At 38.9% G+C, this 14,457-nt stretch overlaps 1 protein-coding gene and 1 long non-coding RNA gene across 3 annotated transcripts in view; one reads left to right on the top strand and one right to left on the bottom strand.

Moving 5' to 3' along the window:
- The window catches only part of LOC141584645 (uncharacterized), a 35,176-nt gene extending 22,145 nt beyond the window's left edge, over nt 1–13,031 (top strand). Inside the window, exon 3 of the long non-coding RNA XR_012517817.1 lies at nt 8,907–13,031. This is a non-coding gene — a long non-coding RNA (uncharacterized LOC141584645). The remainder of the gene's footprint in view (nt 1–8,906) is intronic.
- Nucleotides 1–13,217, bottom strand: part of PNPT1 (polyribonucleotide nucleotidyltransferase 1) — a 55,041-nt gene extending 41,824 nt beyond the window's left edge. The window contains exons 1-8 of one of the 2 annotated variants that reach the window (XM_039461281.2): nt 13,029–13,217; nt 6,789–6,849; nt 5,830–5,904; nt 4,350–4,455; nt 3,468–3,517; nt 1,515–1,578; nt 1,367–1,414; nt 56–169 (exon numbers count right to left, since the gene is read on the bottom strand). In XM_039461281.2, the coding sequence (XP_039317215.1) occupies nt 56–169; nt 1,367–1,414; nt 1,515–1,578; nt 3,468–3,517; nt 4,350–4,455; nt 5,830–5,904; nt 6,789–6,849; nt 13,029–13,189 (679 nt within the window). In that variant the 5' untranslated portion in view covers nt 13,190–13,217. The remainder of the gene's footprint in view (nt 1–55; nt 170–1,366; nt 1,415–1,514; nt 1,579–3,467; nt 3,518–4,349; nt 4,456–5,829; nt 5,905–6,788; nt 6,850–13,028) is intronic. The other variant, XM_074399926.1, reaches the window with a different exon arrangement.
- Nucleotides 13,218–14,457: the final 1,240 nt, after the last annotated feature.

Here is a 14,457-nt window from a genome sequence, read left to right as displayed (position 1 = left end):
GAAGCCAGAACTTGTAAGTAAAATCCAGAACAAGTGTGATATTTAAACAACTTACCAATCTGACTTTTAGGTGCTCCAGCAACCACTAAATTTAAAGTACTAGAAGACATTTCTTTTCTTGTTGGGTTAACAACACATTCTCCATCAATCATTCCTATTCGTACTGCCCCTAAAATGTATTAGAGTATTGAAAACCGTTTAATGGAAATTCAGTTTTCAAGAATTCCAGTGATGGCTTCAATTCCATCTTTGATTGTGACCACAGAATAAAATCTGTATTTCTACCACGGTATTTAATACCCACAGAACATCCTATCCCGCCCTACCTTCTGGCCTCACTGGACCACTCTGAACTGCTCAAATATACCCCTCCCTCCACACCTCCATGATTATGCTCACATCTGCCCCCTGGTTTAGACAGTAAGTACTCTTTCTAAGGCAAATGTTTAACATCAGATCCTACTAAGATTCAGCTTAAAATATGACTACTCCAAGGAGTCCTCTTTGACAACCTGACCACACAAAATCACATCTGCTCTTCTCTATCATTCTTAGCATTTTGACTCTCTATAATAACACTGATTATAAATAACTACCTGTCTTCTTTATGCTGAAATCCAGAAACGCATCTTTCCCCATTGTATTGCTAGGGCCTAGTCTGCCTAGGACACTTGATAATTATTTACTCAATGAGCTATTTTTAAATTGCATGATTATGACTTATAAGAGCTGTAAGTTATATTAATTTTACCCTGAAAGAGTATATACTCTGATAATTCCCAGTTTAAAAAAAAAAAAGAAGTCCTCTAACAGAAAGAGACAATTAAGTCAAAATATCTAGGGACATAACACCATAACATACTGCTATTAGAAACAGAACCCAAGACAAAGATGAAAATGTCTGAAAGATCTGAAAGGAGACTTAGAATGTCATCTAGTTCAATTCCTGAAGAGGTATTAAATCAGAGCCGCCGGGTGCGGTGGCTCAAGCCTGTAATCCCAGCACTTTGGGAGGCCGAGGCGGGTGGATCACAAGGTCAAGAGATTGAGATCATCCTGGTCAACATGGTGAAACCCAGTCTCTACTAAAAATACAAAACATTAGCTGCGCATGGTGGCGTGTGCCTGTAATCCCAGCTACTCAGGAGGTTGAGGCAGGAGAATTGCCTGAACCCAGGAGGCGGAGATTGCGGTGAGCCGAGATCGCGCCATTGAACTCCAGCCTGGGTAACAAGAGTGAAACTCTGTCTCAAAAAAAAAAAAAAAAAAAAAAAAAAAATCAGAGCCATATGCTGTTGCTATTATCATGCTCACTTTTACTAAAAAAAATGTACAAATGATTTCTTATTTTTAAATCCTAACTTACCAACAGGTCCATTCCAAGGAATATCTGATAATGAGAGGGCTACAGAAGCTTAAAAAAAAAAAAACAGAGAAAAATAGGGGCTGAAATTAAAATTTCATTGCTTTAAAAAAATCAACAGTGAAATTTTAATCTCTACTTTTACACTTACCGCCATTAATTGCTAGGACATCAGGCTCATTAATACCATCTACTGCTAACAAATTACACAGAACCTGTTGTAAGGGAAAAAATTTAAAACACTTAAAATAATCTGTTTGATTTGGAAGGATTATCATTTAGGTTAACATCCTGGCCTAACATACAAGAGCATTATATGGCTAAAAGGACATCTTAATTTTGCTATAATTTAACTAAATGCTTGACATTGGATAAATTACTTAAACCTCAAAAGCTTCATCATCTTTAAAAGGGAAAAACAGGACAGTCATGGTAGTTCATGCCTATAATCCCAGCACTTCGAGAGGCTGAGGTGGGCAGATCCCCTAAGTTTAGGAGTTTAAGACCAGTTTGATCAACATGGTTGAAACCCTGTCTTTACTAAAAAGACAAAAATTAGCCGGGTGTGGTGGCCCACACCCGTAGTCCCAGTTAACCAAGAGGCTGAGGCAGGAGAATCTCCTGAACCCAGGAGGTAGAGGTTGCAGTGAGCTGAGATCACATCACTGCACTCCAGCCTGGGCAACAGGGTAAGGCTCTGTCTTTAAATAAATGGGAAAAATAATGGCATCTTCCCAAAGGGTTCCTGTAAGAATTAGAGAAATACCATAGGTAAAGCATTTATGACAGTCCTCACATGTTGCAAGTACTCAGTAAATATTAGCTATTTCTATCATATAAAAATATTTCCTGTTGGCCGGGTGCGGTGGCTCATGCCTTGTAATACCAACACTTTGGGAGGCCAGGGGGTGCAGATCACAAGGTCAGGAGTTCAAGACCAGCCTGGCCAACATGGTGAAACCCTGTCTCCACTAAAAAGACAAAATTAGTTGGGTGTGGTGGTGGGCACCTGTGATCCCAGCTACTCGGGAGACTAAGGCAGGGAGAATCACTTGAACCCAGGAGGCGGAGGTTGCAGTGAGTCAAGATCATGCCATTGCAATCCAGCCTGGGCTACGGAGGAAGACTCCATCTCAAAAAAACCAAACCAAAACAAAAACCACAAAAATTTGTTTATAAGCATAGATGAAACAAACTTTACACTGCAATAATGTGCCCATGTCATGCACTTAAGAAAAAAACTTTCCTGACAAGGTATAGTGACTCATGCCTGTAATAACAGCACTTTGGGAGGTCTGAAGCAGGAGGATCACTTGAGACCAGGAGTTCAAGACCAGCCTGGTATACATACTCTCTACAAAAACAAAACAAAACAAAACAAAACTTAGCTGGGTATGGTGGTTTGTGCCTGTAGCCCCAGCTACTCAGGAGGCTAAGGTGGGAAGATCACTTGGGCTCAGGAGTTTGAGGCTGCAATGAGCCATAATCATGTCAACTCTACTCCAGTCTGGGCAACAGAGGCCTTGACTCAAAAAAATCCCACAACAACAACAACAACAACAAAAACTTCCCTGAGGCTGAGGCTGTGATATTCTTGCAAAGGCATAATTATAAGGTGTATTTATTTATTTCAAATAAATAAAATGGTTACTTAAGTATACAAGACGTTATCCTAAAAGAGAATACTATTCAGAAAGTACTAACATATAATATAGGTTCAGAGGATCCAGCAATAAAATTAGGTAATAAAAATTAGTTACACTGGTTGTCCTATACTATAACTAATACGACCTACAAGGCCCAGCCTGATCTGGTCCCTACTCACTCTAGTCACGCTGACCTTCTTTTTAAACTCACTAATTTCTTTCCTGCCTCTGGGATTTCATGCTTCCCTGACACAGCTTGGTTGGCTAACTCCTACCCGTAATTCTGGTGTCAACTCAAACAGAAAAGTACTATATTTTTTCAAAAACTTAATGTAAAATATAACATCATAAAAAATTCTTATGTTCATTATAACGTTTATAGTCTAGGAAGTATTATAGAGATTCATTAAGTAATTTTTGACTGATCTGGCAACTAAAAAACCTAAAGCAGAACCTACCTGTGTATCATAGAAGTATCCAGCTGGAAAGAGAGGTCTAATCGAACGATCTGCCAAAAGAAAAGAAAGACATTACACAGTACTGAAAGAGTTGCTTTACAGTTCAAAACTTTTGAACTAATATAGATAGCCACTCAGTATGTTTTCAAGAAAAGCCCCCCTGGGCTGATTTACTAAGAGGGACACAGATAAATGTCAATGCTTCCATTAATACGTACCACTCCCTAACAATAAGACACAAACATGGAAGGAGCACATTAACTATAAAGATTGGGGAGCAACTTTTCATTCTGGTTCCATAGGCATCAGTTATATATGTAAGCAGAGCAAAGAGACTTCAGACCAATAGCAGACCAAAAGAAAATGCTTCCTTGCTACTTTGTGTCTGAGGACTGTATATAAATATACATAAAACGGCAAGTTCTGGATAGGAGAGCTATAAATTACATATGATCCCACCATATGTAGGGATGTTAAAGACTTGAAAGATATGGACATTACTTCAGTAGCTGATGACTATAATGTTTAGGAATTACTATATTGAACATGAAAAAGGTACTGGAAATAGATTCAGCAGAGTAGAGGCATGGGCCATAAAGTTCATGTGCTTGATATTTACTCATTTAGTCAACAAATATTTATTGAATGCCTATTCTGTGCTAAGCAGTATACCAGGTACTAGGGATTCAACAGGGAATAAACAACATTTTTTTTTTCTCTCATAGAGCCCATATTTTAGTAAGGGAATAGAGAGAGTGAATAATCTTAGGTGGTGTTAATGCTATGAAAGAAAACTTAAGACATATTCTAGAACACAGACGAAAAAGAAGAGATGCTAACATAGGTATATCAGAGATAAATGCCTCTATGTTAATATCTTACCTATTACTCGACTTGTAAGAATTTCTTTATCAGAAGTACCAATCTCTCTTCTCAGATAGTTAGTGGGAATTCTACCTGCTGCAGCAGCCTTTTGTCTGTAGTCAACCTGAAGCAGCAATAAAAACGAATTCATATAATTCTTTTTGCAGAAACAAACTATACTGTATGAACTACTGTATGAATGCTAATTCTCCTAAGGTTGCTAACAACGTAGTCTAGACTCAGAGTAGAGAATGTTATTTATTTAGCATTTTGTAACTCTTGGGGAAAGGAAGGTTAATAGAAATGTTTCTGCAAAGTGATTTAAAGAAACAGTCAGGTGTAGTGGTGCATGCCTGTAATTCCAGCACTTTGGGAGGCCAAGGCAGGAGGATCACTTGAGGCCAGGAGTTTCAGACCTGCCTGGGTTAACATAGAAAGACCTTGTCTCTACCAAAAAAAAAAAAAAGAGAAAAAAAAATTAGCTGGGCACATGGCCTGCGCCCATAGTCCTAGCTACTCAGAAGGCTGAGGTGGGAGGATCTCTTGAGCCTAGGAGTTTGAGGCTGTAGTGAGCTATGATCCATACCACTGAACAACCTTAGCCTGGGTGACAGAGCAAGACGCTGTCTCTAAGAAAAAAAAAAAAGTCTTCTACTCAATAGTCAGAGGGGAAGAGTCACTATTTCCCACAGTTTCTCATTCTGATCAAGTCACACATTGCTTTTTCTTGTTATCAACTCTGTTAAATGTAATTGTACCCCTCCCCTTTTCATAATAGAAGCTGTAAAATTCTAATGAGCTCATTACTAAACATATACAGTTGTCTCTTGGTATCCCTAGGGGAATTGGTTCTAGGACCTCTTGAGGATATCAAAATCCATGGGTGCTCATATCCTTGATGTAAAACACCACAGTATTTGTTTATAACATATATATATATATATCCTCTCATATACTTTAAATCATTTCTAGATTACATATAATCCTTAATACAATGTAAATGCTATGTAAATAGTTTTTATACTATATTGTGTAGGGAATGACAAGAAAAAAAAGTCTGTACAATGTCAGTATAGATGCAATTTTTCCCCAATATTTTCGATCCATGGTTGGTTGAATCCATGGATGCAGAACCCGAGGATATGGAGTGCTGACTGTACTTGCAGAGTCATACTGAAGGGAAACTATGAAGGCAGTGAATTCACTGCTTATTCAATGTCAAAGTACTCATGCACTTCCAGTCTTCTTGTCAACTTATGGACCTGGACATTCCAAATTCTAAAGTATGCTTAATACTAGTATTTGTTTATGAAGCAATCAGTTTATATTCTTTTAATGACTCGGTTATATTCTTTTAATGACTCGGTATCAAAAAACTAAAAAAATTCTCTGCTGTGCAAGTTTGTATTTCCCCCTCACTAGACACTGGACAAAAATATTATACATTCTACACTTACTTACACAATATTACAGTTCAGATAAACCAGCAAATACTTACCACCAAGGGCATAAACTGGGAAGGTGAAGGTTTTGTTTTACTGACCGCTGTGACCATTACTGCAGTGTCACCTGACTTAAATATAAATAAGAACACCGGTAAGTTCCTTTGAAATCAGATATTAGCATCTAAGTAGAAACTGAATGAATTCTTATTCCAATTAAACTCAAGAAAAGATATGTAATTCTATGACATGATTATGAAATGAAAATAGTTATTTGCAAGTAGTCCAATATTGATCTCTGAGCTTTTCAAAAGCTATGGAATCAAAAGAAGGAAAGGCTAACAGGTAATTTAGTCATATCCAATGAACTGAACAGTATATTCTACTTCTTATGTGGCTATACATAATGAAAAATCCCCCAGTTGGCCGGGCGCGGTGGATCACGAAGTCAAGAGATCGAGACCATCCTGGTCAACATGGTGAAACCCCGTCTCTACTAAAAATACAAAAAATTAGCTGGGCATGGTGGCTCGTGCCTGTAATCCCAGCTACTCAGGAGGCTGAGGCAGGAGAATTGCCTGAACCCAGGAGGCAGAGGTTGCAGTGAGCCGAGATCATGCCATTGCACTCCAGCCTGGGTAACAAGAGTGAAACTCTGCCTAAAAAAAAAAAAAAAAAAAAAAAAAAAAAAAAAAAAAAAAGAAAAATCCCCCAGTTATTACTGTAGAAGAAAATACCAAAATCACTCTCTAGAAAAGCGTAACAGAATTTACTAACAGCACAAAACAGAAGCCCAAGTTTGGAAAGGATGTTAAAGGTCACTTAATACATTCAGCCCTCTGGACTCTGATTGTCTGGAATGATTTTTACAATAGAAATGTAAGGGAATGTAGTAGTATTTGAATTAATTTCCAGTACCAAAATCCTAAGTAGTTACATGGTATTATAGTTGCATGTTTAGTATGAGTCTCCATAACCATTTTTAAGATGAATTTTTAAAATCTGAACTTTTTACCTGTACTACAGCAGAGCCATCTGCAAATCTGGCCAGCTTTCCAGAGGATATTTCCAATTTCCTATTTAAAAATAAAAATGCAATACAAGAAGACTTAGGTTATCAGTACAATTCCAGCTTAGTATAATAAAGGATTCTAATGAAAGATTCTTACCAACTATCCCCCAGCAACAAACAAAAAGGGGCAGAATCTGTGATCATTATTAAAAGTAAAAGGGTAATTTAAGAGTGGCTTAAAGCAGAATAGAGAAACCAAGACAGGATTGATCTGAAAAGGAAAGTATTTTGGAGGTTCAGAAGTTAACTGCTTGCCTAATGTTAATTCCCATTTACCATCTTTTTTTTTTTTTGGGGGGGGGGTTCATTTTGCCTTGTGTCTTTTTTCTTTTTCTTTTTTTTTTTTTTTTTTGAGACTGAGTTTCACTCTTGTTACCCAGGCTGGAGTGCAATGGCGCGATCTTGGCTCACCGCAACTTCTGCCTCCTGGGTTCAGGCAATTCTCCTGCCTCAGCCTCCTGAGTAGCTGGGATTACAGGCACGCGCCATCATGTCCAGCTAATTTTTTGTATTTTTAGTAGAGACGGGGTTTCACCATGTTGACCAGGATGGTCTCGATCTCTTGACCTCATGATCCACCGCGCCCAGCCCTCTTTTCTTTTTTTGAGACAGAGTCTTACTCTGTTGCCCAGGCTGGAGTGCAATGGCACAATTACAATTCACTGTAACCTTGAACATCTAGGCTCAAGTGATCCTCCATCTCAGTTTCCTGAGAGGCTGGGACTACACGCACACACCAACACACTTGGCTAATTTTATTTTTTGTACAGATGGGATCTCACTATTTTGTCTAAGTTGGTCTTGAACTACAGGCTCTAAGCAATTCTCCTGCCTTGGCCTCCCAAAGTGTTGGGATTACAGGTATGAGCCACTGTGCTTGGCTCCATTTACCATCTTAGTACAGTCTTTTATCATCTCTCACCTTGTTGACAACAGTGGCATTTTAACATACAAATAAGATCATTTCCCTACTTAAAAATGCTTTAGCCAGATGTGTGTCTCACACCTGTAATACCAGTACTTTGAAAGGCTGAGGCAGGCCAATCACCTGAGGTCAGGAGTACAAGACCAGCCTGACCAACATGGTGAAACCCCGTCTCTACTAAAAATATCAAAATTAGCTGGGCATGGTGGCACGTATCTATAATCCCTGCTACTAGGGAGGCTGAGGCAAGAGAACTGCTTGAACCCAGGAGGGGGAGGTTACAGTGAGCCGAGATTGTGCCAGTGCACTCCAGCCTGAGTGACAGAGTAAGACTCCATAATCCAAAAAAAAAAAAAAAAAAACACCTTTAGAATTTCTCCCAGTGCTTTTAGGACAAAATACAAACCCCTAAATATTGCCTTCAAGAACCTTCATGTTCAACAGAGGGGAGAGAATCATCTTCAATTCAATGAAGAAAGAGTAGTCTTTTGATGCAATAGTGGACAATTGGATGCAAAAAAGAATGAATCTTCATAAATTAACTCAAAATAGATCCTACACCCAAACGTAAGAACTAATAAAAGTCTTAGAAACAAAATGCAGGAGCAAATCTTCAGAGACCTGAGCCAAAGTCTTAAATATGACATCAAAAGCATAAATGACAAAAGAAAAAAACAGGTAAGGTAGATTTCATTAAAATCAAAATCAAAATCTTTCATATTTCGAAGACCATTAAGACAGTAAAAGAAATACCATACGGGCCGGGTGTGGTGGCTCACGCCTCTAATCCCAGCACTTTGGGAGGCCGAGGCGGCTGGATCATGAGGTCAAGAGATTGAGACCATCCTGGTCAACATGGTGAAACCCATCTCTACTAAAAATACAAAAAATTAGCTGGGCATGGTGGCACGTGCCTGTAATCCTAGCTACTCAGGAGGCTGAGGCAGGAGAATTGCCTGAACCCAGGAGGCGGAGGTTGCGGTGAGCCGAGATTGTGCCATTGTACTCCAGCCTGGGTAACAAGAGTGAAACTCCATCTCAAAAAAAAAAAGAGAAAAAAAAATGAAATACCATAGATAAGGAGAAAAATATTTGCAAACCATATTAACTGACAAGGGATTTGTATTAATATCTAGAATATATGAAGAATGCTTACAATTCAACAATGAAGACAACAGAAATTTAAAATCTGGCAAAGGACTTGAACAGACATCTCTCCAAAGAAGATATACAAATGGCAAGTACATAAAAATATGTTCAATGTCATTAGCTATCAGGGAAATGCAAATCAAAATCACAATGAGTACCATTTGACACCTGTTATAAATGTTCATTGTAGCATTATTCATAATAGCCCCCAGATGGAAACAACCCAAATGTCTGTCAACTAATGAATAGATAAACTAAATGTGGCATAAACCATACAACAGATTATTATTCAGCTATAAAAAGGAACAAAGTACTAATACATGTTACAACATGGATAAACCCTGACAACATTATGTTAAGTGAAAGAAGGCAGTCACAAAAGACTATGTTTCCACGTAAGAAATGTTCATAATAGGCAAAAATCCACAGAGATGTAAAGTAGATTAGTGGTTGCCTGGGCTGGGGAGAAATGCTAAGTGACTACTACTAATGAGTTTCTTTTAAGGTTGATAGAAGTGTTCTAAAATTGATGATGGTAATGGCTGCAAAACTTTGAATATACTAATACTCACTGAACTGTACACTTTATTTATCTGTATTTATTTATTTTGAGATAGGGTCTTACTCTGTTGCCCAGGCTGGAGTGCAGTAGTGCCATCACGGCTCACTGCAGTGTTGACCTCCCAAGCTCAAATGATCTTCCCATCTCAGCCTCCCGAGTAGCTTGGAATACAGGTGTGCACCACCACAGCAGACTAATTTTTAAATTTTTTGTAGAGAAGAGATCTCACTATGTTACCCAGGCTGGTCTCAAACTCCTAGACTCAAGCAATCCTCCTGCCTTGGCCTCCTAAAGTGCTAGGATTACAGACATGAGTCACTGACCTGAACGAGTTGTACACTTTAAATAAACTGTATGTATGGTATGTGAATTATATCTTAATAAAGTTGTCTTACATACATGAAATAGGCAGAACTATTAGTCTGATTCCCCAGTTTCAGCAGAGGATGCAAAAAGAGGTTACTGAAGTCTTGAAACAGACCAGCAAAACTTGTCAAAGAGCTCAAGATTCATCAAAAGGCATTTTGAGATGAAACCAAGTTAGTTACCCCTGAAGCTATGGAGGAAGAGGATCTGTCACATGAACTCAGCTTCAGGAACATTCTATCATAGTCTGGTGATGAAAAATGGACAAACCAAACACAAGCATGCAGAGTCCAAATGCCCTTCCCCAAATAAGATAATCCTGTCCTTCATATACCAAAGAGACAAAGGAACAACACTTAATATTTCCAACTGTTAAATACCTTTGCCAGAATCCTGAGTTAAGAAAAGCATATTATGGGCCAGGCGTGGTGGCTCATGCCTGTAATCCCAGCACTTTGGGAGACCGAGATGGGTGGATCACCTGAGGTCAAGACTTCGAGACCAACCTGACCAACATGAACAAACCCCATCTTGAAAGAAAGAAAGAAAGAAAAGAAAAGAAAAGAAAGAAAGAAAAAAGAAAGGAAGGCATATTTACCTATTCAGTTAGACTCATTAAGTTTGAAAGTCAGAAAACATGTACATTTAAAATATGTATGTTAACAAATACAATGATTTTGCAGTATCAAATTCTTGACTCTGAAATATTATTATTTTTTTTTAAATCAGGAAATTTTTGAGAAATTCTAATTGGGTTTCTACTTATTCAACACAGATGTTATAATGATGAAAGACTACAATAAAATGGGTCTCCTTTGACCGATGGGAAGAGGAGTCTGGTGCTGGAGTAATAGGTGGAGTAGATGGAAGGTATGAGATACACAGAACCAGTCATACTGTGTAGTATCACACAGACCTGCAACAACTTATAGCTGAAATCAGTATTAAGTAATGTTTTCATGCGGCAAATGTAAATTTGGCATCTTGAAATTTTGTTTAACCCTGATTAAGATACTACCAGTACTTCTCAAAACCTACCAGGGACTGGCATTCCATCTACCAATGTGAATTCTGAATACCTAACTGATTTCTGTGAAGGGAAGTGGAGAATCTTTAACTGGATCAAAGCAGGCCCAAAACACAGGGAGGAAGAGGTGTGAAAGCTACAGTTCTACTCTACTAACGGGGCTACTGTCTTAGCATTTTGCCCACAGTGGTATACTCTGTTGAATATCCTCAGTGATTCGATGCATAGTAGATTCTCAGTAAAATCTTGCTGAAATGAAAATTAAACACCTGCCTCAAAGGTTACTGTGAGCATTAAATATACTATTTGAAAAGCACCTAGAAAATTATACAATCTTCCAGAATGTAGTAAAAAACATATATGGTAACAAATATAATGTGCCCGGTACATCGCAGTCATTCAATAAATATTGCCAATGGCAAATAAGACAAAAATGAAAGAATTTATCCAGCAGGTATGCTATTTATGAATCTAGTTATTTCAACACATGACATGGGTTTAAAACGAACTACCTATAAAAGAGGTACAGGTTGATTAATAAATGAAAGAGTCAAAGTAGATTATTTATGGAAAACATGGAGTAGGAGCTACAACTTGTTTTAAGTATCTAGTGCCTATCTCACAGTAGGTGACTGTTAAATGAAATGTTCTGGGCATTTCATCAAAGAATGTGCAGTCCTTGAAGAATGGAAGAGATGCCCTCTTCCCTAAAAAAATCAGAATTAATGAATGCTGGGAGTGGATTGAGCCTTAGAGATAACCTAGTCTAGGGGCGACCAAACTACAGCTAATGGCTTTTTTCTGTAGAGCTCTTCAACTATAAATTTTTTTTTTTAAATATGTATTTTTCTTTTTTCTTTTTTTTTTTTTTGAGACAGAGTTTCACTCTTTTCGCCCAGGCTGGAGTGCAATGGCACAATCTTGGCTCACTGCAACCTCTGCCTCCTAAATTCAAGCGATTCTCCTGCGTCAGCAGCCCAAGTAGCTAGGATTAGAGGTGCCTGCCACCATGCCCAGCTAATTTTTGTATTTGTAGTAAAGACGGGGTTTCACCATATGGGCCAGGCTGGACTTGAACTCCTGACCTCAGGTGATCTACCTGCCTCGGCCTCCCAAAGTGCTGGGATTACAGACAGGTGTGAGCCACCCTGTCCGGCCATTTTAAAAAATATTTCTAAACGGTTTGAAAACACATACAGTGTGTACCTCGAAAAGCTTAGTATGTATATTATCTGGTTCTTTATAGAAAAAGTTTGCAGACCCTTGATGGAATCCAGTCTTCACATTTTGCACAAGAAAATAGTGAAGTAATTTGTTCAACGTCAATTACTTATCCAAAGTTAGGGTGGAAGACCTGGATTCAAAACCAGAATTTTTTTTCTTTTTGTATGAACTGAGGTCAAATTTTTTTCAAAATACACACAAAAAATTTAGATATATGAGGTTTGCATTAGCAATTCCATTTATTCTAAAAACGATTAAAGCATAAGTTTATTTATTTTATTTTATTTTATTTTTTATGGTTTCGTTAAAAAAAAGTACGGGCTTTGTAAACAAGAATCAGAAATTCCAAAACCACCTAGTCCCATAATACTAACTTTTTAATTGACTTTAGAAAGTTATCTAACCTTTTTTGAGCCTCTGTAGTCTTCACTGTAACATGAGGGTAATAGTACTTTTACTACAGGTTTTAAAAGATTGCCAGAATCATATAACTGGCGTTCAAAAACACTGACATTTCCTTTACCTTCTAACCCAGGGTCATAGTGGCCACACTTTAGGCAATCAATTAGATTGGATGACATGATACATCCACATCAACTCGTTATCCCGAGGTGGAATGTTTTCCACTTAAGAGCCCCGAAAGTAAAGAGTTCGGAAGTCAGGTGGACGGATAGAATCCGACGGAGCAAAGAAGCCCGGCACACAGCAACAGGAAGGTTCGAAAAATAAAGGGCACGAGATAGTGCGGGAAGGAGGGTCCGAGAGGAGACACACTCCAAATGCGGAAAGGGAAATTTGGAATTCAAGTTTAGGGTAAACAGAGTTTAAATAGACCTGGGAGACCGGGTTCCTACCCTTGGAGATGAATACACTCAGGCTGGCTGGACAGGACGCCTTATGACAATCCAAGGAACGCACGCCACTCCTTACCTGGTGCCTAAGTCCACAGCCACAGCTCGAGACCCTGCGCTGCCCCACAGTGCTCGCACTTGCAACTGGTTGAGTGCCCGATTCCCCCCTGGCAGACGGAAGGGGCCATCGCTCAGCGGCCGGAGCCGGAGGCACGAGCAGCAGCGTCTGCAGGCCGCCATGACACCCGGCACACGTTCAACCCGGGCTGTGTCCTGATTGGTTCAGTCCGACCGTGGGGCGGAGCCTGATGCGTTTTCGTTTCCGGGGTGCCTGAGGGACGCTGGGATAGCGGAAACCTTGGCCACTTTCTACGAAGACTAGAGAGGGTCAAACCTATCAGAACGCGATTATGTTGTAAACGGTCTTTGTATTTATCTGCCAATGAAAGGCAGTTAGATAATGTTTTTTGTGTGTGTGCTATCGTAATTTAAAGGAAAAGTCCTAGAATCATGTAAATATTTAATAAGCAGAGTAAATCTATATTTACTTTTAATACTAGAAGTCGTAGAACAACACATTATTTGACTGTGAACTAGCAATTTGTGTGGTGGGCCTTGGAAAGAGATCTTTCATCCAGCCTTTTCTTCTTCTCTCTCTCTCTCTCTTTTTTTTTAAGACGGATTTTCACTCTTGTTGCCCAGACTGGAGTGCAGTGGCGTGGTCTCGGCTCACTGCAACCTCCGCCTCCTGGGTTCAAGTGATTCTCCTGCCTCAGGCCTCCCGAGTAGCTGAGATTACTGGCGCCCGCCACCACGCCTGGCTAATTTTTTGTACTTTTAGTACAAATGGGTTTTCATCATGTTGGCCAGGTTGGTCTGGAACTCCTGACATCTGGTGATCCACCCACCCTGGCCTCCCAAAGTGCAGGGATTACAGGCGTGAGCCACCTTGTCTGGCCTCATCCAGCCTTTTCTTAATTCTCCCTCCAGTTCCCAGATACTCTGAACATCTTTCTATTCTTCCGAACTCCTTGAATCAGTTAGCATTCCTCCAGCTAGAATTAATGGAAAGCAGCATTTACCTATTAAGAATATCACACCCCCATTTCCTCACATGAATCTGATATAACTGAAATAGTAGTAATTGGATCATAAACTCAAAAGCAAATGTAGGTACTAAAATCTTGTAGCAGAGCTTTGTTATAAAGATATAGGTGATGCAGAATACGTTTATATTTTTATATTAAGCATTTTTAGATTAGCATAGAAACAAAAATATAAAAAGTTTAAATTCTTGTGGTTGAAACTACTGAAGCTATATGCCATGAGGTTCAGTCTGAGATGTCATTTTGGAAATAGATTTATGCCAAGTATAGTTCAACAACCAAAATATGATTTAAAAGAGATTTCTTTACCTATGACTGTTGAAGGACATTAAAATGGTCCAACTTAAATCCACCAGCAACTTCTCAGATCTCCTTTTTCCTTTTCTTTTAACTCCAATGAAC

The sequence above is a fragment of the Saimiri boliviensis genome, chromosome 1 (genome assembly GCF_048565385.1).
Source record: "Saimiri boliviensis isolate mSaiBol1 chromosome 1, mSaiBol1.pri, whole genome shotgun sequence".
Taxonomy (NCBI): Eukaryota; Metazoa; Chordata; class Mammalia; order Primates; family Cebidae; genus Saimiri; species Saimiri boliviensis.
Note: the sequence above shows the minus strand (reverse complement) of the source record. Positions and strands in the feature narration are given on the sequence as shown.